Source organism: Myripristis murdjan, chromosome 13 (genome assembly GCF_902150065.1).
Source record: "Myripristis murdjan chromosome 13, fMyrMur1.1, whole genome shotgun sequence".
Taxonomy (NCBI): domain Eukaryota; kingdom Metazoa; phylum Chordata; class Actinopteri; order Holocentriformes; family Holocentridae; genus Myripristis; species Myripristis murdjan.
Genome location: NC_043992.1, coordinates 12459279 through 12482417, shown reverse-complemented (window position 1 = coordinate 12482417; position 23139 = coordinate 12459279). Strand labels below are relative to the sequence as shown.

Here is a 23139-nt window from a genome sequence, read left to right as displayed (position 1 = left end):
TGTGCTTTCTTCCCAAACAGTTTCACTTTACAGAAGAAAACCACAGCATAAATAAGGGCAAGTGAGCATACACGCCACCGGTCAACACGTTCTCCGGATTTCATGTCCAACTATTAAAGATTAATGATGCATCCTTCAGCTCATTTTATCAAATCTGTAAAAGTTGCTCTATTATGAGGCTCAGGTAAAGAGAAAGTTGATAACCTGGCTTCATCTCGTAAAGCTTTATGTTCCAGCAATGGTTTCAAAGCTCACACCTTGCTATCGCGACCTACCAACTATCTCTGCTGGAAAAATTCACACCGCACTAAAAGTGATACACCCTGACCTGAGAAGCAGTTCTAGCTCTTCTAGTCCTTCTAGAAATACGTAGCACTTTTTGAAATGTTATCCCATATCTTCCGTCACCGTCTCCCTAGGAAGGTGCAGCCTACAGCACACACACACACACACACACACACACATCAGGCAACTGACAAGCAGGTACCTAAAAGAAGAAAGGGAAGAGTGGCGATTAAATTGGTGCATAAAGAGGCTGCTCACCCTTGTTGTTCTGAGCGGGTCGGGCCAATAGACAGAAAGCAACGGGGTGCTATTTGGGAGGCTGTGGCCCCAGAGTGTGAGAGGAGCCAGGGAGGGATAGTATGAGCACAGTGATCCAGAATGCCACAGATCAAGTTACAAGGCCGGTAAATATAGCAGATGCCTATGACCTCTACAGGTCACTCAACACTCACTGGCATTCCAATTTGCTCTTAAAGGACTAGCATTAAGGCTTTTTATAGGCCAAGCTGGGTAAGCAGCTAGACTAGCACACTACCGTATGAAGCAGGTTGACTGGTTTCACAGAAATGAAAATCCTAACCAGAAGAGAAGCGGTGGTGAATATGATTGGTGGTGATCATCAAGGCATCCATGATGCTCCAATTACACTGTTCCACAATAGAAAATGCCATAAATCCTGTATGTTGTCAGGACTTTCTGCCTGTTGCTTTGAAGAGTCACGTCCAAAGGTAGTGCTAGCACAACCTCTTTTAAAACTAGTGCATACTGGTCATTGCCATTCAGCTTAATACGAAGCTCCTATGTAACTGTGATTTTGTTCCCTCAGAGTTAAAATCCTGTTTCATATGGTGTTTCCAATATATTGTCAACTCCTTTGTATTTGAACAGCTACAGTGCTGATCTGTGGAGTGCCTTATTAATACACTTCTAAATAGCTAGAGTTCAGTGTTCTGCTAGTGAAGAGAAACTGCTGACGTAAATGTGCATGACAGTGGAAAGAGAGGGAAACAGTATTCAGGCTGATGGTCTCTGTGAGGTGGGGGATAGCATTACAAGACACGGTGCAGGAGATGGGATGACACCAGCAGAGAAGCCACGGCAAATTGCGATGCAATGTCTGGCTGCTTCTGTTTGGCTGCGTGCTGACTGATTTGAAAAAAAAAAAACATTTGATAAATTCCTGATAAAATACAGGGATAGTGTACAAGTGATTAGGTAACCAGTCAGTCCCCAGGGACTCTGGTGGGTAAATGGAGCGGGCCAGGCTTGACAGTAGCGTTGCAGCATGTGAAAGGGGGCGGAGAGCTGATTAAAACACCGAAAACTGGCCGTTGCTTAAGAAACTGCTTGGGCAGAGGTGTAGCCATATACAAAGTTAATAACGTTTATTACACGATTATTTCGACTATGCGACGTCCGGTGACTGTTAGCTATCTAACGTTAGCTAGCTAAGTTAACTCAGCTGAACAAGATTATCTGAAACCAGGACAGCAGCGGTTCAGTTATTAGCCTCAATACGTTGAGCTTTAACCACCCCAAACTCAATTTAAAATGCGTGAGTCAAAAGCTAACGTTACATTGCTCATAAACAAACGATACACACCTCGCAGAACATCACCCAGTAAATATTACACATAGAAATGGTCTGTTCTACGATTCGGCACACCTGCGATAAACTAAACAACACTTATTCCAGTGACATTTCAACTTTTATCACTGGCTCAACTGGTATCCCTCGAAGCTTTTCCCATCAGAAGACACCGTGTGGGCAGTAGCGAGCTGTGTGAACCTATTTCAAAAGTTGAGATTTAAAAAATAATACTAATAAAGTATCATTTGGTATAGTAATTATACGCCGAATTTTCCAGCGCCTCCTAATGGTTCATTAATTGTATAGTGTGATGTTCTACCGTTTTCCGATAAGCAGCAGAATATTAAAATCCCCAAATTTCTAAGGGGGTTTGGCTGTTGATGCTCCCCATCCGAGAGAACGGCACCCACCGTGTCGGGGCTACGATAGAGTAGGTAACGCTAACTGCATTCACTCACCCCACAGTTGAGATCATCCCGATCCGAGCGGGCAGCTAAACGCCCCCAAAAGTGGCTTTTCGGCTGGCCAGTGCTGCTATTTAGACCATCACTTCACCTGCTGGTAAGTTTAATCGGTAATGCTGGAAAGACAGAGCAGGTTACCCCTACCATGAGCTTAAAACAAGAAGACGTTGACATCCAGCCATCTCTACGTCCCCTTGCAGTTGAAGAGTTTGGAGCAACCAAGTAACGGTTCTTTTCGCTTTAAGAGTGACGTCAGTCCAGGAAAAAAGTTGATTTCTGATTGGTTTATTCCCTTCAACGAACGTCAACAGCGAACCGCCTCCCACACCGTCACTATGGTGATGAACGTAAACATCACCCGTTTCTTTCATTGAATAAATGCCGTGTTCAAGTGCTATGGGAAAGACGGCCTACGAGCCTGCGTCAGGGGGCTAAGGTTAATCTCCGCTTTCAAATGGTGGATAAAACTAGAAAATATACGCATGGTAAAAAAAAAAAAAAAGATTAAAAAATACTGTTCATGACAGCTTTCAAGAGGTAAATACTGCACAGGAATTTGTTTTCCCAAATTCTGGAATTCTGCCACTCACACTAAGAAATTTCGGAAGTTCAGGATATAAGCTTGCTTATCAGTTTTAAAAAAAGTAGTGAGGAACGAAATCAAAGTCTACAGAAAAACTTTAATCATGTTTGACAGAGGACATTGTGTTCAAATTTTTGTTTTAACCGGTGTGCTGTTGGGACAGTGAATGCAGCAGCAGGAGGGCAAAACCTGTCCCTACGGATCAGTTTAATTAAAATCAAAAACTTAATATTTAATAAATTCGTCATGTAATCACAGTGCACTCAAACATGTATTTTTTCCTATAGAATAACTTTTTTTTTTTTTTTTTAAAAAACAATTTCAATATATTTACACATAGTTTTCTGTATTTCTTTCATCTAATTGTATGTTGTCTCATTTCAAAGGGGAACTTTGTCATACTTAATTTTAATTCTGTTATGTGTTACTTACACACAGTGTTGCATTTCTCAGTGATTACTATTTTTCTATAATTAAAAATAATATAATTTTCAGGATCCAGCCAGCATGCATGCTTGAGAAGGCATCTGGATAAAAGTGAATGAGTCATAAATCCATACAGTACTATAAGTATATTTCACACTAAACACAGCAGAACCTCTGATTCATCAGTGCATTGCTTTTCAGCGTATTCAAATCGAGTTTAAGCTACAGAGGATGTGGCTGCAGATGAAAACAAGTGGCACACACATGGTGATGGGGAGACTGCCATTTTATTATTTTTCTGTGATACATCTTTCTCTACATTTGCCAGAAGTAGGAGAAAAATGACTTCAGTCGACTCATTCCATTCTCATCTGGATTGCACTCGGTTCCTCAAACGAGCTCTTACATTAAAAAAAAAGATTAGGGATACACTTTCACACTAGATTATAAACAGTCCCATGTGATGTAGGTGAGTGAGTTGATCAGCTTCAATACTGGTGAATGAGCAGGACAGAGACGTGATGAAACCTGGGTCTCCTGCACTCCAACAGTAACACTATAATCAGAGATAAGTATATCCTCACTTGATCCAAATGAGGCTCTCTTACACTACTTTTAAAGGCAGGCGAAGGAAGCGGTGCAACTCACTGGCGTGCTCATGGTAACTAATATCTATTTAGAGTGTCTCGGTTCAAACTAACCAGGATATGCTGGACTGAAGCTGCCAGGTTTCTCCAGGCTGAACTGCTCTTATTGCCAGTAGATAGAGGTCTAGGATTTTACTGTTATGCTGAGTATTTTGTTAAGCTAAAGAACAGTGAAGTCTCACTTGTTTCACCAGGCAAGCCAAAATCAACTAGTCAGGAAAAGAAAGAATCATTTCATCTCATTTGCAAGAGGCTGTGATCACTTTACAGCTGCGGTAGGAGATCATAAAGTATGATTAATATACCTGATTATGATTAAAGGAAAAATCCACCGTTGTATACTTTTAGAGTGCTATACATGTGATGTTCAATGCATTCCAGGAGTTATTTTGTAATGAAGCTTTGTAATTTGCTTTTTCCACCTTCTTCTTCCTAAAACCCGCTTGGTTTTAATGTCATCCCGCCATTAAATTTGAGGTTTTCCTGAATTATTTTCAAAATCCCCCAAAAAACAAGCATGAGCTTTCAGATGTAGTGTTTTACGTGAAGGTGAAGAGCAAAAAAAGTTTTTCCAGGTAAGAAAAACTTAAGATTCACACACCTTACTCGGCATGTTTTGGGGTTTCATTGCCCTCTGGTCTATCGAGGCTACTGTGAGTGGAGAAATTTGGTATCTGTGCCTCTTCAGTGTGTGAGTTCTCCCTGCGTATGTGTTGAACATCAGTGCAAAATGGCAGCTCTACAAAGAAGCTTTCACTAGCCTTGCTCCTTTCAACGCAGAACCTGTCAAAAGTACATTGTGAAAAGCACTGGAAACATCACAATATGACACCACGTTGCCTCAATTTGGCCAGTTTTGCATTGAAAGCAACAAAATGGATCCAGGAATGCAAGTTAAATACATCACCGATATCTCTTTTTAACAGTGTTAAAAATTAAAGAATGGATTCTCCTATAAAGGGTGCAAAATGGCTTAGAGAATATTTTAGTCTTACGGCAGGTTGGACACTTAGGCTACAATAACAATAAATAACAGTGTTCATAAACAAAATCTGGCAGGAAAGTCAGTGAGTAAATTCAGATCCTGATGTTGTTACAACTGATTGCAGGTACACTACATACTTCACCAAGTCAGTATACCATCAGGTACATTATTCTGAAAAGTACAGGCATGATGTACACTTTCATCCTGACCAAATGAAATAAAACAAACGATACGCACGCCATAAAATCAAACACCCTGGAACTCATCTCGTACTACATTTTCACACCTCAAACAAACCTCACACGGGTTAGCAGAGACACTATGACCTAATACATTTGTTCAGACTTGTATGTCAGTGCCAGCACCACAGCAGGTGCCTCTCTGTGCAGGTTTCTATGGCTGTCGTTCATGCTACACTACATTTACTCACCACAACTGTAATAAAACAGGGAAACAGGCGCCGGTACCATCACACTTTTCATCTATCCTGCTATATATCATTACCACAGCTTAATACTGATTCCTTTAGCGGCACACCGTCTGTGATATTATAACACCATCCAATACATCTACTAATATTCAAGTATAGTGGTAGAGTTATATAAGAAACACTATTAAATTATTAAAGTGAGGAAGGAAGCTATTCTAGCATCTACATCCTTGAGATATTAACAGTTTTCTTTGGGCAAAAAAAAAAGGAGTCACAAACGAGCCAAAGCGCACTGAGATAGGATGATACTGAGATAGGAGGAATTTTATCACAGTCCGACTGTGTCCTTTCCATAAATGTTTTAGTCAGTCCTCGGAAAAAAAAACACAGTCATGATCCATTCTTTCATCTCATCAGTGCATGAATGAAAGACTCAAGCCCACACAATACCAAGCAGCCACTAAATGGGAATATTTCAGTATATATTTAAAGTGGCCTTGATATATCAGTTGCAACACACACATTATAATACCACTTGCTGCCTAGATTCCCTTATCCTACTCAGATGGTTGCTGTGGGAACATATATAGCACCAAGCATCAATGATTCCCTTATAAGGTGGCTATATTAACAAATACAAATCAATACGTACTTATTCCACATGAGTAGTAATATGTTGATGAGCTTTCTTTGGTGGAAGGAAAACTATTTCTGTGCAGGATGAAAAAGATGGAATGTATATATAAATATAAATACTGTGGCAGATAAAGTGATTAGTGTGGAGGTATAAAGGGATATTTCACCAAAAACTCTGCAGTGTAAGGACTAGATGCACAAAACTTTTCAGGAGGTTGCTTCATCAGTCACAGTTCAAGGGGAATTACTGACTATATACTTGCGAACAAACAAAATGAAATATAATAAATAAATTAATCAAAAATATAACATGAAAATTAAATTAATTAACTAAAAATTAAATTAAATAAATTACATATAAAAAGGGAAGAAATGTGTAGCTTTTGCCAGGTTAGACAAATCTGTAAAATCTAATAGCAAATAGCAAATCAAATATCATGATCTGAATGACAGCAACAATCAGTACAACCACATGGTGTGTAACAAACTCAGGATTTAAATCAGGGGATTTGATGAAACCAGATTGCTACCACATTCACTCAAACTGCTCATGGAAGCGCGAGATAATGGGACTCAGAACTCACCTCTCTTCCCAGAATCTGTTAAAATGAAGGACAGCAAGTCGATTCTGATCAATTCCCCATTTACATATTTCAAAACTACACGTCATGCCTTCATTTGGTTCCTATGCAGAGTGTGCGATGACAGATTGTCTTTAAGCACTCTGGTGTGTGTGTATGACTTTGTTCTCAGGCCGACAGCCTCGCCCCGGTGAGGTTGAGGCCGGTGGCGGGGCACCATCACACCAAGGACAGAGATGAAGGGATGCAGCCTTTAGAGGGCAGCACGTAACATGACACAACAACTGCTTTCTGGGAAAGTGTGTGTGCATATGTACATATGCCTGCATGTGTGTGTTTGGTGATAGGAAACAAATGAACATATATCTGTCAGTTTTAAAGGAAAAATCCCCCTCAGACACTCTTACACTGTCATATCATCAATTTGTGATGTCCACCTCATCCTAAGAGCCTTGTCGACTTCCACTTCAGGAAGTGATTTCCTTCATTTCTCAGAATAACTCCCCTGCTCCCAGCCCTTCCTTGCAACTCAACACGTCTTGTGGCTGCATTACACTCTGCTCTCCTGAGACAACTGTCAGTGGAGAAATTAGTGTCTCTGCCTCTTCAACAACGTATTTCTGATTGCTCAAGCTTGAACTTTGGTGGAGAGTTGTGTAGTTACCTGGACGTGATGTGAGCCCACATGGTGGTGAGATATGAAGTTTCTCCATGCACCCCTGGACTGATTATCCAGAATACTGTATTTGTGTCTTGCCATTCAATTCCATACTGCAGAAACATCTGCATAGTAAGCTTGAGCCAGGAAGAAATGACTTAATAGTACTTTGACAAATAATTGTAATTACATGAATTTAATAGGTACTGGGACTCGTTTTTTAAATTTGATATAATCCAGTTTGTTTGCTTTAGTTAACATGCTAAAAATGTTAATTTGGGAGCTGTTTTTGCTGTGATATGGAAGTAAATGGACAGACAGAGATACAATATTGTGGATTAGCAGCCAATGAGGATATCTCACCACCATGTGGATGCATATCACACCCAGGTCACTATACAACCCAACACTATACCAGGGTTCAATTTTGCTTTAAACATCAGGTCAAAATGCAAAATGGTAAGTCTACAGAAAAGATATTTCTATTTGACTCTGGGAGGCTGACACCAAAATCTGATGTTTTAGATAGCTGAAACATTTCCTGCTATTTCAACTCCTGTCGAATACCTGGACATGATCTTATATTGTTTACATCTGGCAAGTTATATTTGGTATACAAAATAAAAACAGTACATAGCCAGACACTTACTAGCTGCATGCATGATTAAGATGATTATTTTTAAGACAAAATTTGAGACTTTTAAAGACCTTTTTAATTCTACCGGAATTTTAATTTAAGACTAATTTAAAAACCAAAATGAAAAACTGAGATAAGGGAAACTGGAAAATCACTTATACACTCCCAAGGAGTATGAATTTGGTGGGGGCAGATCCAGTTGGCCAGGCTTCTTTGGCAGGAATTAGTTCCCAAAGAAGCTCTTGGATTATGCTAGGCATTTGTGTCATTGTTTTTCAAAAGAGTTGTGGCTGCTGAGTTTTTTCATTCATCAATTTATGACACTTTATGCAGTAGGGGTAAATGGATTTTTTTTTTGAGTGAACTGTTTATTTAAAACTTAAGGGACATGAAGTCCAATTATGCAGATATAATGATAAAACATGTTTTGCATATTGTATTAATAACCCTGTTATGTGTTCATCTAAGAGTGGACATGCAGGACAAAGATAATGCTGGGGGGGGGGGGGGGGGGGGGGTTACAGTGTGTAAGGGTGGATTTTTTCTTTAAGAACTGCAGCTCTTCCTGATTTTGTGCCTACTCTAAAAGTGCAGATGAGAACAGTAGTCCCTGCCCAGTACTGGATAACTATAATTCGAGTTCAGCAGGCTAATACTCTCCATTCTGCATCACTGGCCAACTGCTGATCAGGATTAGGATTTGTGACAAGTGGGCAGGCCTGTGGTCTTGGCTCTTGCTTATGCAGATGCTATGGTACATGCCATGTACTAGGGGATAGAGCTTCAACAAAGCTTTGCTGGCACAGCTGTGTCCCGCCCTCTGCTTCAGCCTCTGGCTGACTGCTTGTTGCTTTCTTTGCCTGGTCTCCATTGCGACAGAGATGTCCCTTGTTTCCAGTGGACGCCCTCAAATAAAGCTTGATTGGAAATAATTAAAAAGACAGTGTCTCTCCAGACAGGTGGCTCCATTTCCAGCCAGAGCCTCCCAGCAGTCCACTGGCCAGTCTCCATGATGGCATTGGCATCTTCCTGATCTTACCTTGTTCTTGTATTATTCTTTCAATTCAAACACGTGTGCCACCAATGCTCTCCTGTGCATTTTCAAATTGTTTTGCAAAGTCAGTTAGCCCATCAACAAATAATCCAATTCATCGATCAATCGGTCAATTTAAGCAGCCAGTTGGAAGCCAGTTGGGTCACTTGGTCTTGGGCACCACCAGTATCTCGTCGCCGTCTCGAATGCTGTAGGAGTGGAGAGCCCGGGTGCTGTACTTCATCTCCTCTGGGCCGAAGGCGCTGCACACGTCTTTGTCGATGTAGTAGAGCCTCATGTTGTTGGTGGACAGCTGGACAACGGTTGTCAGTTGCTTCTTCAGCTCTGCTACTGTCTGGTCCAAGCGGATGTTCACCTGACAGTCCAAAGTACAGTATATAGATGTACACATTTTAGCCATAAAATGATGCTATATGATTTTCAGCATTCAGTGGTCCATAAAAACAGGCATACAAATATTTGATTACATAGCTCCAACATGACATGAAACAGCTCATGCACATGTAACATTACAAGCAGATATAAGTAGCAATCCAGCCATTTGTGCCCCCCAGTATTAGACTGTAATACAATTATTTGCTCAGCTGAGAGCATTGTACAACAGCCCCCAGCCAAATACAAAAAAAGTAATGAGACATGATGATTGTAAAATAGGAAATGGGCTACATTACATCAAATAGAGGACAGACTCTTTTCCACAATGGCTAAATACACCGCCTTTACATGACTAGAAAAACAGCTTGTTCAGGTTTGGTTAACAGAAGCTTTGCAGATACATGAAAGATATCCTGTCAACCAACACTGGCACCATCATGGAGGTCTGCTGCAGAACTGGTAACTTAGCTAAATATTTAACAACTGATAAGAAAGAAAGATGTCTTAAACATATGGTTGTGTTGTGGGTATAGATCAATTTAGTAATGTTTTCAATAAAAGTGAATAGGCTGATAAGGTAAATTTGTTTCCAAATGCAGGTTAATGTGACACAGTAAGCCAGGCCTCTCGTTTATAGCTGTTGACCGGAAATTTTGCCAGATGAAATGACAACTGTCGTCAGCTGGTATACAAGCTGCATTTATATTGATTGTTTAATAACACAAATATTTAATTATACCAGTTATCGCAACGGAAAATTCATAAGTCTTCTTATCTGCAAATGTGCTCTGAAAGCCAACAATGAGTGTGGGGGATGTGGAAAAAGGAATCGGTGGAAAAAGAATTTAATATCATTTGGTGATTCACCAGATGCATCACTGGTCACATCTTCAGCGTTCCATTGGATCAGATGGTCCAGAAATGCCACCATCACAGATTTTTTTTTGATAGTGAAACACAGGCGAATTACCACCAATGCAAGAAAAAATGTGAAATTAAAATACGCACCGTAATTTAGCCTGAGAATTATCTAAAACTAAAGTAAGTGCTATGCTCTGAAAAACCAGTGAGCGCATCAGTGCCATCACTGGAGATGTGTCACTCTCTGGCTTTGGTACAAATGGGAACAATGACATCATGCCCGGCACTGACACAGTTCACTGGATGACTGACTCGAGGGAACACACTTCACAGGACTTTGTGTTGCCAAGTGTGAAAATGATTCTTCTCTTGTTTCTCTCTGAGTCCTTTCAAAAACTGCTTTCTTTGAATTGAGAAAAAGTAGGAAATGTTCAAAGCATCAAAAGTGAAGGACTTACTGTAAAAGACAAACAACAACTGTGGTATCTATGGAAATTTTACACATTCTCTGGGTCAAAAGCAAATTTTCTCCTAAGATAAGCACAAATCTGAGCCACTTAAAGCTTTGTGAACTCAAAAAGGTGCGTGAATTTCCCCCTACTAATGGTTTACACACAAGTTTATTCTGCTTGTGTTTAATAAATGAGATTGATTGAACAGACCTGCTCCACCTTGTCCTCACAGTGCACCTCCACCTGAGCATGGCAGCGGGGTCGGAGGTCAATCTCGGCCAGTGGTTCCAGCTTCCCGTACTTGGTTACCAGGCAATGATATCTTAGAAATAGGACAGGAGAGGGAGAGTGTGATGTCAAACGTTGCACCACTTTACACCGTGCGCACACACACACACACACACACACACACACACACACACACACACACACACACACACACACACAACAGAAATGCTCAGAGTTTTGCATGTACACAGTGTGTGACAGGTAAGCGCAGCCCACCTATAAGGCAGCTCCTCTTCAGGGTAGTCTAAGTGGTAACGGATGAAGAACCTCTCTGCGTCTTCTCTCTCACTATCAGTCACAGCGCTACCATTTAGTGATGAGACGGAGGGAAGCCTGTGAGGATGAACGCAGGATCTTAATGAACATGAATGCTACATCTGGCTGAAGTACACCGCAGTTGAGAGAACTGAGGCATGTCTTGGGACTTTAACCAATAGTCCTATAGAGCTGCGGTTCTCAACCTGAGGTCCTTGAAGAATGACTGTACTGTAGATTGTGAAACTTGTGAACAGAATAGACAGTTATGGAATAACCAAATCTCATCAGAGAGGGGGCCCTGAGACTACATCTTATCAAATATACACGACTCACAAAAAGTTAGGGATATTCGGCTTTCGGGTGAAATTTCAGGATGAACCTAAAATGCATTATAACCTTTACAGGTGAACTTAATGTGACCTTCTGTAAACTTTTGAATGCACATGTTCAATTGTTCAGTGTTTCAGTACTTTTTGCACAAGTTGCTGTTCTCTAACAAGGAGTTTAACGGCAAAATTCACATCAGGTGTTTGATCATTAGGGAATGGCTGCTGGAGACTGGGGTACCTCAAATGGAGTGGCCAGCACTTTCTCAGACCTGAATCCCATAGAAAACCTATGGGATCAGCTGAGTCGCCATGGAGCTCTGTACCCCAGAACCTCAATGTCCTGAGGGCCGCCCTCCAAGAAGAGTGGGATGCCATGCCTCAGCAGACAATAACTCGACTTGTGAACAGCATGAGACGTCGTTGTCAAGCTGTAATTGATGCTCAAGGGCACATGACAAGTTATTGACGCTGACATTTTTTGTTGTGGTATATCCACCACTGTTGTTGGCTTTTGTTTCAAGAAATTGTTTGAGATGAGGAAATCACCAGTGTATGCTTCTACTTAAATGCTCTACTTTCATGATATAATATCACTGTAGTGTGAACTTTTTATATTTTCCATAAATTTCACCCAAAAGCCAAATATCCCTAACTTTTTGTAAGTAGTGTAGGTCCGCAGCCTGAGGTGTATCAATTTGGGAGTCCTTAACACCAAAATGGTCGAGAGCCACTGCAGTAGAGAACATTATATTCATTGTCCCACACAAACAAATTTGCTCCATACATCCAGTTATCCTTGCTCTACAATCTTGGCTCCACACCATTAATGTATACAATATTATACTTAAAACCATTTTAAGTTTCTTAAAAATTCATCTGCCCGCCCACCCAAGGCCTTTTCACTTCATTTCAAAAATAACTGCTCCAAAACTTTGACCGGCATTGGTTCATCCTTATATAACCTTGTTCCCAGGCTTTCTAATCCTCCTCTGTACCTCCTCTCTGTGATATATTTGAACTGCGAAGGAAAGTCCTGGGTGGAGCTGTCTGTACTATAAACTGGTCAAGAGTATCAGTGTCAGCTTTGGTTTGCACAGAACATTGCTGCATATCATCCCCCTCTCTTCCGAATCTTTCCTGTCTCTCTTCACCAGAGAAAATTGTTTAAGGGCAAAATTGTCCAAACATTCAAAGAGAAATCATGCAAACTGTGTGTGAATCATAAAGGCAGCAGCTTCCTGAATGCTGCACAGCAGTAGAAGAGGTGCACATCTTGTTCCATGTCAAGCACTCCTAAGTGACTGGAGGAAAACCCTCTTGACCTAATATGAAGGAGGAACTAGACATGGGAGTCACTTGGTAATCAACGATATAATATGATCACAATATTTTACCCACGATAACATGATACAGGCAATTCTGTGATATGCGATATATTGTAAGATAATCAGCTGCAATACATCCCAATATCTGTAACTGAACAAAAAATTTACCCAAGAACACATGAAAATAACTTGCCAATGAGCAACAATTAGTCATGTTTTTCAGTGTTTTATATGCACATAGGCTGGAGTATGAACATGACTGAACAGTTCCAGTTAAAAAAACATGAATAAAGACAAGGAACAAATATGACTAATAGGAACTCAAATGAGCATCTGTGCAAATTAAGTTGAAAAGTCAAATATCGATACTTGGCACAAGTGTATGGATACTGTATCACAAGAGGAAGTATCGTGACATATTGTATAATTGATTTACTGTCCCTCCTCTTGGAGGAACACTCTCATTACTGTGACAAATGGGAGACTCACTGAGCTATCATGAGGCTGCGTCGCTCTGTGTTGGTGTAGGTCTGCAATAAAGGAATGCCCTGCAGTCGCACCTCCTCCAGTTTCGGGAAGAAGTTCAGCTTCTCAATGTCCTCCCATCGGGTGAGACCTGAGAATGTAAATCAACATGAGCTAAGAGAAAAAAAAGAGAGACTGCAGACATTTATAGGAAGAGATGTAAGGAGCAGCAATGCATGTTGGTCCTGGATATGTGGGCAATAGTAACAATTGTAATTGTAACAGCCCACCACCAAAGACTACACCAACTCTTTCGGAGTTAGTCCCATTAGTCCAGTGGTCCCAATTCTCAAGAATCCCCTGTCCTACAGGTTTTGTTTCAGCTCTTGCTTCAGCTCTACTCTTCCACACCTGATCCATTTAACTTCATGCTGATTGGTTGAAACAGATGTACCTGAACAGGGCATGCATGAAGGTGCATGGGCCTTAACTGGGTCAGGTGTGCAAGAATAGAGCTGGAACAGAAGTCTGCAGGACAGGGGATCTTGAGGACTGGGTTGGGGACCACTGATTAGTCAGTGGCTTACTTAATATGCAATGAGAGGACTGACAACAAAATATTCTCTCCTTCTCCAGTAAATAGTAGTTTTGTTGACTGCAAATTGTAATTGTCTTGCATACAGTATTTTCAGTAATTGTTGGTGACCAGCATTTTCTTAAAAGTGAGGAAATGAGAACTAAGTTCATTTTAATGACACATCAAACCTGACAAAACTGCCAGGCTTGTTTAAGGCACTGAAAAATAAGATAAATAATAAATAAGATAAAATATGAAATATACATTGTTAATAAAATTCTGAGAACACCTACTGCAAAAGGAGACAGACAATGCCCAGTTGAGTAGTGAATTCTTTTACTTGCAAGGAGTGAGTAGCTTACCACGTTGGGCAGCGACCTCTCATTGAGGCACGTGTTCACGTGTCAGCTATTCTATTCTAACAGGAAATGAATCCTTATATGGTCATCTTCAACAGTTCAGCTACAATTTTTTTTAGAATCACCTTTTAGAGCTATTGATCTGAAAGGGACTTCACTGTTGATTTTATTTTCAGAAGCCATGAGGCCACAGAACAAGTATGTAATTTCAGATAACATGCAACCAGCTTGGTGCTACACTGATCAGGATTAGAACCCTGTGTGGCAAATCGTTACTTTACCAACTAAGCTGGTGTGACACATTATTAGCTGTGACAGCGGCTCTATAGGTAGGTTTGGCATACTGCCACCCCCCGGTGTTCCTGCATGGGCGATCATCCCAGCAGCTGCACCTCCCAACTTCAACAGCAATAGTTGTTGAAACTGCTGAAAATTGGGACAGGGAAATAAATTTTTAGTCATTTTTATTATCTACTCAGGAAGTTTGTATGTAATTCTTAGTTACAGCATGCTTTTCACTGGATATGTGTTGAGCACATTCTTCTAAAGTCTCATCACATGTGCACTTTTGGTTGTGCCAAATAAACTAAGAAACTGCCATGGTTGGGTGGCAAAAATATAAATATTTTAAACAGTTTTATGGGTTGGTGCCCACAAAAACTTTTTTCTGTAAAAACCTTTAAAAAAAAAAAAATGAAAATCTATGTGCATTGTGCCTATCATTTTATTGTAAATACACATTTACTACGATTCATACATGCCTCTCAAGAAGCAGAAGTAACAGGGATAAAATGAAGACAGTTTATTGTTACTGCCTCTTCAAGTCCCAGTGGATTTCTAAAAATAGATTCAGGACTGATATACCCAAAATAGAAACAATAATTCCAGAGATAAAAGCTGACTTGGAGGACTGTCTACTGTAATGATCTACAAATAACATTACAATTTTAGGCTATCATGACATATTTGCTTGTGCTTATTTTACCAACTATTATTAAGTCAATATATGCTGATGCTGAAACGGCTGCATATAAAATGCAAACCCTGACAATAAACAAATAAATTACCTATACACACACACACACACACACACACACACACACACACACTAGAGATCCCTGAATTTTACTCAACATCGAAAATCTTCTCATTTAGATCATAGCTGGGCACTAAAACTCAGTGCTGAAATGGTTTAATATGAAATTTAGTTGGGTTACACACTTCTTAATGCAGCATGAGGCAGGCTGCACTGAAGGTTTTACACAATGCCATTCTGAAGCTGAGGGAAAGGAAGGAGCCTCCATCACATGAGACGGGTGACACCAATTCCTAAATAAAGGCTAATTCTGGCCAACATGTCCACATACTGATATACCAGTCAAAACCCAAACACACACACACACACACACACACACAGTCAACCAGCATGCCAAGAGCCAAATGTCCTAACCTGAGTTGTGCAGGTTGATGCTGCGTAGGTTGGGGAAGAGCCGTTTCAAGATCTCCTTGCCGTCCTGGATGGAGGCCAAGTTGTTGTTGGCCATGACCAGAGTGTCCAGACTGGGGAACATGGAGCCAAACTTGCGGACCTCGGCCCAGTCCTGGAGGCTGTTGTCGGTGATGTGCAGCAGGCGCAGGCTGGGGCAGGCCTCATTGGACGCCGTCACACAAGTGTACTCGTTAAGGCACAGGAACAACTCCTCCAGGCTGCAGCACAGCACAGAGGAAAGCAGTGTGGAGGATGAAGAGGAATATAGCGTGCAGAAAGGGAAAAAGGAAGCTTACTGACTTAAAGACATTGTCTGGTTTCCCTGGGGATCCTCAATATTGTGTAACACCTGTTTTTTCAGTAGTTTCACCAATGTGGGTTTTAAGGGCCCATACCAATATTTTTGGACTGACCGTGACAGTTTTTTGCTAATATTCAAACACTTAAATTTGAGCTCAAAAAGAGCAAAAAACAGCACATCAACATGAGAGTTTAACTTTTGGCTTGAAGTCTCTTGTCATATTGATGTGCTGTTTTTTTTCTGTTTCGATATTTTATAAATCCAGACTACAGCTCTCAGCTACACTGCAGCCTTTCATGAAGAAGCGCACACCAGGATCCAGATTTAAATCTGACCATTTTAATGCCAAAAAAAACATTTAAATTCATTAAAAATATTATGTGTTTCCCCAAGGACCACAAGGCCCCTGAAACAGAATTTAGGCCATTATGAGACACTATAACTTTCCTTCATTTCCTTTTTGAGGCCGTTTTATTAGATTGATTACTGGTTGAAACCTTGAGGTTTAATAATTTCAAGAAAAAGGCATTCATTGCTTTGCTTGTAGTTTTTTTAATCTGTTTGCAGTGGAGGACAGTCATGTCAAGTACATTTACTTGAATACTGTACTTACAACCATTTTTCAAGTACCTGTGCTTTACTTGAGTATTTGGTTTTTTTTTTTGGGGTGGGAGGATATAAGGATTTTACCACAGGCTGCTATCAAGAGGCTGTTTTCCCATCACTTCCTGCTGGCTTCTGCAGGACAGCGGCAGCATTCTAGTTAAGGTATGTTGTTTGTTGAGGTGCTATATTCTCCCCAAATACCGATAAAGGTACACGCCTCTTCTTTTGTCCTACTTCCAGTTTCCATTGTTTTGCTGTTTGTTTTTGCCATCTGTTAAGATCAATCGTACTGTTAGCTCCTCCTAAACTCTCCATGTACTCAGGTTTTAGTATGACCTGCTGAGAAGCGTCCACATAAGGTTTCAGGAACTTTACTACAAACTGTCATTCCTGAAACTGTAAAATAGCCTTCAAAGCATGGCATGCCTCACTAAGCTGTTACGGTTGAAAAAGGCAACATGACGCATGTTTGGAAAACACTGTTCTAGGCTATACCAGCAATTTTCGCAACTCCACGAAAATCACCTCATGAGCCCCTCTGGAGATGCTGCGAAACACTGATCTATGGTAAACTATCCTTACTCAGGCATCTCCCGTGTGAGCTGCAGCACAGTTTCCCAGGACACTTGTGTGTTGTTGAGGACGAGGCGGCGGACTCTGGAAAAGGCTTCGGTGTATCTTGGCTCCAGGGCCACTCCTGCCAAGGGGTTGGAGCTCAGATTGAGGAATTCCAGGTTGGGGATGTTGGACACGATTTTACTGATCTGAAAACAGATAATGTGAGGGAATAGCATATGGAGAAAACCTGTCAAGAAAAATTTCAATACGGCAAAGGTCAATATAGAGCCAAAAAGGCTCAACCGTCTGTTCTTTTTACTGAGGTATGATTATAGACCACCTTCATCATCATGGATCTCTAATAATAAACCAAACTGTGAATGGTGACTGTGGGAAAGTGCACAATCTGTACTCATTTCCCTTCAGCGTTTGCTACAGTTATCCAACAATCCTTACAGGGAATGAACTGATGGATGCAGGGGATGTACCTCATGCCAGTCCTGCAGCTTGTTATGGGACAGGTCCAGCTCCATGACGTGGGCACAGAAGGCAGCGATCTCAGCCTGGTCTCCTGCCCTGATGATGCCACAGCCGTTCAATACGAGCACGCTCGGGAGGTTCAGACGGTCTGGAGGGGTTGAGAGGATGGCGGGAAGGTTTAAGGAATAAGGAGATAAAGGACTAAGAGACTAGGAGAAAGGAAGGTTCATATAGACAAGGTTCTTCAAAGGTCCCTCAGTTAGGCTGGTGGTTCTATGATGAAGTGTAATAACTCAAGGGAACCCACTGATTTCTTAAACTAAACAAACAAAAACTGAAGAAATGATCCACTGTGGGTCTTAAATAACCAACTTTAACTCATCATTCTTTGATTAGTTGGGCTGTCATGTGCAAGGGGACGGTGACAAGAAGCACATATCAGAATCTCAACCAAAGCTGAATCTTTCCAAACTGAGCCACAGGAAGTCATATAAAACAAATTTGGTTAAAAAATAAAAATGCACCATACAACACTAACTCTGTTAAAAAAAAATATCCATCTGAAACATTTTCGCTTATCTTAGACATCAGCAGTAAATATCAGATTGTGCTGTCAGGACCTCGGGGCCTCTTTCTAGGCTGCAGATTTGGAAACTCATGTTCAAAAAAATGTACATAGGAGGAAATCCATTGCAGAAAAAGCAGAGGCAGCAATTTCTACGCTGACAATAGCTTCAATGGGCAAAGCTGTATGCAAAGCTGTAACAAGACATGCTGAGTAGTGAATAAGGGGTGAGACCAACTGGAAAAACTCCCTCTGTTGTGGTCTTACTATGCCATTTCTCAATACATGTACACTTATAACCCACTGCTATATTCAGCAAGTGCAGACACATTCTCTGGTAGAAAACCACTGAGGAAAATGTAGGAAATCACTAACTGAGGTATCAGTAGATGAAGCAGACTGAGGAAATGCTGCTACACAAATAAGTGTAAACTCTGGTTCCCAAAGCTTCCTGAACATCACAAACTCTTGATATATAACAGTTTAAAATGATCTGACGGTGAGTTCTCAGTTAAAATGTAGGGATGGAGAGCTGAAAGACGCCCATATATCCACCAGTCAGTTCAACGATCCCTGTTATTACCCCTCTCTAGCTCACCTTTCATGGGGGAACCTTGAGAGATGGTGGTGGGCACCACCACTACCCCCATGCCGGGCCCCCGACGGTACGGGAAGTTCTCCGGGCTGTATTTCTCACTTATCACCTCCATGAAGGTACGGCCCTCCTCATCCTCCGGGGTCTCCATGGCTCCGTCCCACATCCCAGCTTCCCCCTCAGCTGGATGGCGGTGGTGGAAAGAGCAAGATACCCAGAGAAGTTAGCCACCAAAACAGTCATTCCAGCACAAATCCAGGGTTCTCACTATGGCTCTGATGTAAGAACACATGATTTTCCCACAGTTTTCCACAATTAAGTTAGAGTTCTAAAATAACCTAAAAATGTTCTTTATTCCTGGCTTGTTTTATCAGTCAAAAAAGTTGGCTGAGGGTTGTGTTTTCTCCCCATGCCATCTGTTTATATGTCTGTAAGTTAGCACGTTATCTCAAAAAGATATGAGTGGCCAAGAAATAGCCGATTAACTTTTCATGCTGATTGGTTAAAAGGGGGAGTGGCAAGGGGCATTGCTGATCACAAAAAGGAGTATAACTTCCCAACCGATTCAAGTCACATGGCAAAATTTTGTAGAATTTTTGGGCATGGGGTAAGAAAGAGATTCTTGTGCTGAATGGCCAAAATGGGGCTTGACAGTGGCCTAGTGTGGTATAGCACAAAAAGGTGTATAACTTCCGTCAATATTCACACAAAACTGCAAGACTCTGTGGTAAGGCTGGTCAACGAGACAAGGAAGAGCAGATTAACGTTTCATGACGACTCTCCAAAATGTGGCGTGGCCTATCACAAAAAGGTGAATAACTTCCAAATGGATTCATGTAACATGACAAAACTGTGGAAAACTTGCTCATGGTCAACTTAAGCAAGTGAAATACTCCCTAAATCAGCCACACACACATTAACTGTTTAATGGTTTAATTTATGGCACAAAAAACATGAAGAGTTTGCATTTAACTGAGTGGCATCTTTCTAGTCATAGAGCCAAACAGTCTGGTTTCCTCTCCATTTTTGCCGCATGCAATGTAATGTAATGAATGTGTGAAATGCATTCTGCTACATTCCTGTCAAATGACCTGTATGTAATGTTTTCCACTACTCCCTGACTTCCCTGGAGAATTTTCAAACACCATGATTTTCCCTGTGTGGAACAAGCCTCTCAAAATTCCTTGATATTCCAGGAATTAGACACAAATTTCCAGCCCAATCGTCTAAAATGTCAAATATCATGTCCTACTCATCATCAGGTGAGTCCTAGAGTTTGTAATTTGATCAGGCAAAGGGCTAGTGCCTCATCAACTAACTGTACAATTGACAATACTACATTGCCAAAGATAACAATGATCAGCTGACTGAATTCAATAATTAATGTACAGGTTCCATTATCATTCCATCACACAAACAGTGATGAAACAAAAACCTGTCATGACATCGTTTGTCAATAAAGTGTAATCCTACTTTCCTCATTGCTAGGAAATTCGGTATTTATGCAGCAATTTATGTCCAAACAGATATATATAAAACAGCTGTGTGTCTTGCCCTACAGACACATGTACTGCCCTTGCCCTTGCTGACACAAGGCTGCCCAGTCTGATAAATGTGTGCATTTCTCTTTGACCGAGGTAAGACTCCAATGATAATGGGGAGCAGGGAGGGACACAAGGTGGTGTCCTCAGCTCCTTATCAGCACACTGCAGAGACGCTTGTTTTATTTAAATACCCCTGAGTATGCCTGGAGGAGAGCAACCAGACAGCTGATCTATGAAAAATACCTCTTTATGTTGAACCTTTGAAGTAAAACACATCAGTGTCAGGAAGATGTTTGACCCAAACTTGTCACTTTAGTTTGTGTAATTAAAGGGATGAGGCTCTCTGTGAAAAGTAAGAGAAGTTCATAAAACGCCTGGTAGGCAGAGCCAGGCTGTACCATCTGCTGCGGTGAAGCATAAATTATGTAGTGGTTTTACTGAAATAAAAAAATAAAAGGATCCTATTACAGCATATTATTTGACAGTGTTGGGCTGCAGTAAATTATTGTAATCTATGAACGCGATTTGTTACTGTTCAGCTGATAGACTGTGAAGGTCGAGTTGCTTACTGTCGTACAATAATTCATATTATAGCCATGCAAAGATGACAGTCGTCAATTATTACACCTACAATTAGGAAGCTGAAACAGTGCCCTGTTTCATAAAAGGCCAAACCTATTTTCGAACTATGACTATAACCTTCAGTAAACTAAGCATACAACTGTAGAGATTTGAACATCTTGAATCTTACCTGCAGAGATGTTTCCCTCCACCTGACCACTATCGTTGCTCACCGTTCTCTTCCGTTTCTGTACCGATGGCCTGTCAAAGACATCACAAGTAGCCTCATTGGTTCATTTTTTTTACACGACTGAGTCACTGGCTCATTTTATTTGATCAGTCATTTGTAAAGCACACTTTTACACAAGACAAAACTGTAAATCTATTTGGAGGACTATCATCTTGAACATTATTCTTAAGCGACTTACTCCAGAGTGTCTGCTAGGGTTGACTGATCTCTCGAAAAGAAATGTTGGTTGCTCTTTGTTCCACTGTCACTTTTTTCTGTGGACGGGCCAGAAAAGGCAGGGCTTGGAAAGGAAAGGGAGGGTGTGGAGGTTACCGTGTAAAGGGCTCTGGAACACAAACAAGGTCAAAGATCAGTTTCTGCCTTGTTGTCCCTTTTGTAGCAGCCTTGCAAACGGTGCAGCACTGAAATGGAAAGTCAGATTTCCACAGAAGTAAAAGTCAACAGCAGGTGACAAGAGCCATGCTCCCAGGAGGCTTCCAATGATGTCTGAATTCCCAGACTAGAAAAAAACATAGTGCTACTGTGGACAGTCAGGATACCCTGCTTCAGTACAGGCACAAACAAATACAGCAGAAGCAGTCAGTGAAAATCCTCTGTGTGCATTATATTTATTTATTGAATGGGCCATGTAAATCTTCACCTATTCAAACTGTACAGGATGTACTGTTGTCTTTGCTACTGCTGCAATGAAAGCTACGAGGCAGAAATCCAGGAGTGAGATATTTGCTAGCCCCGATTTCATCTCTTGTGTGGCGAGGAATGTACACCCGATGTCTGCCCAAATATATGGTAATTTACGTCTCCCTTGCTTATCGCCACACTTACATACCTAGTAGAGTATGGATAAGGACCTCAATCTTTCCAGTAGGGGCTTCTGGTAAATTCGGCATACACCTGATCCACCAAGCAGGCTCCACTTGAACGTGGTATGTCAACTTTTCACAGTCTATGCTTGGTTTTCAATGCTCGCTGCCGCCATCCGCGCTGCATTTAGGATAGAACATGACTGCTGGAACAACGGGCAAACCAATACCAAAAAGTTGTAATTCTGCTTCAGTGCGCTGTGGTTCGTGTACTGGACGTATGCCGACTTGATGTGTTGCTCCTAACATCGTTCATAAAGGCTCAAGTCATTTTTTCACCAGGTGTATAACTTGGCCTACAAGCTGTCTAGTGTTAAACTGCACGATTATGGAACGGAAGGCGGCGTATTTTCTCTCCACACAGCACGTAACGGGTGCTAAGCGGTTAGCTAATTAGCTCCAGACGATGCCCTCTCTCCCTTTACACCTTTGTAGCAGTTTGCAGAGAAAAACAAGGTTAAACTGGTGAAATTAAGTAAGCAAACAGTAAGCAGGTAACACAGGAGCAGCAGACACTGGTCCAGTCCAGACTGAGCATCACTGACTCTGACCCCCAGCACAATCTCGATGATAACCGAGATGAACAGCCTGCGAGATAACACCGGTACACACACACTCTGAACAATCGCTAATACCATCATGTTGAATATAATTTAAAATAAACGACACCACTGGAAGCGGTCCAGCCACATACCTTGAATCCGGACTTTATCTTCCCCTTGTTGTTGATGAAAACAAAATAGCTGTCATTTTGCTCCCTTTCTTCCATCCCGGAAGTGACGTGGCTCTCTAGCTCAAACGGGATGTTTTTAAACAAATATTTACTGTGTATTATCATTATTATTATTATTATTATTATTATTATTATTATTATTATTATTATTAACAACGCTATTGTTTAAGTTGCATCATGTAATTATTTCTATTTTCCGATCATTTTTATCAAAGATTATACCTGGCTGCATACATCAAAAAGGAACAAAAATCAGGTCCTTCATCGTTAGTGCCAAAGATGTTAACAGAGAGAAGAGAAAAACTACAAAGGATGATGAGGGTTAAGA

General features: G+C 41.0%; 2 protein-coding genes across 5 annotated transcripts in view; both read right to left on the bottom strand.

Moving 5' to 3' along the window:
- Positions 1–2545, bottom strand: part of usp2a (ubiquitin specific peptidase 2a) — a 48833-nt gene extending 46288 nt beyond the window's left edge. For all 3 annotated transcript variants that reach the window (XM_030067219.1, XM_030067221.1, XM_030067220.1), the window contains exon 1: positions 2335–2545. The gene's annotated coding sequence lies outside the window, so the exon portion shown is untranslated. The remainder of the gene's footprint in view (positions 1–2334) is intronic.
- A 1068-nt stretch (positions 2546–3613) lies between these two features.
- tbcela (tubulin folding cofactor E-like a) lies at positions 3614–22860 on the bottom strand. 2 transcript variants are annotated; one of them, XM_030067006.1, is made up of 11 exons: positions 22773–22860; positions 21394–21540; positions 21156–21226; positions 18864–19043; positions 17709–17848; positions 17245–17426; positions 15717–15973; positions 13355–13481; positions 11170–11286; positions 10876–10987; positions 3614–9332 (listed from the first exon to the last, which is right to left on the bottom strand). In XM_030067006.1, the coding sequence occupies exons 4-11, from the start codon at positions 19024–19026 to the stop codon at positions 9120–9122; spliced, it is 1311 nt and encodes a 436-aa protein (XP_029922866.1). In that variant the 5' UTR covers positions 19027–19043; positions 21156–21226; positions 21394–21540; positions 22773–22860; the 3' UTR covers positions 3614–9119. The 2 variants fall into 2 exon arrangements, with proteins under 2 accessions (XP_029922866.1, XP_029922867.1); XM_030067007.1 differs by lacking the exon at positions 22773–22860 and adding an exon at positions 22045–22415.
- Between the last annotated feature and the right edge of the window lie 279 nt (positions 22861–23139).

What these genes read in the sequence shown, in the direction of transcription:
- tbcela (XM_030067006.1), bottom strand. Translation starts at nt 19,026, where the DNA reads ATGTGGGACGGAGCCATGGAGACCCCGGAGGATGAGGAGGGCCGTACC. An exon ending in CTCACACGGGAGATGCCTGA is followed by an intron (nt 15,974 to 17,244) that starts GTAAGGATAGTT and finishes GCTGTGCTGCAG; the next exon opens with CCTGGAGGAGTTGTTCCTGT. An exon ending in CATCAACCTGCACAACTCAG is followed by an intron (nt 13,482 to 15,716) that starts GTTAGGACATTT and finishes TTACATTCTCAG; the next exon opens with GTCTCACCCGATGGGAGGAC.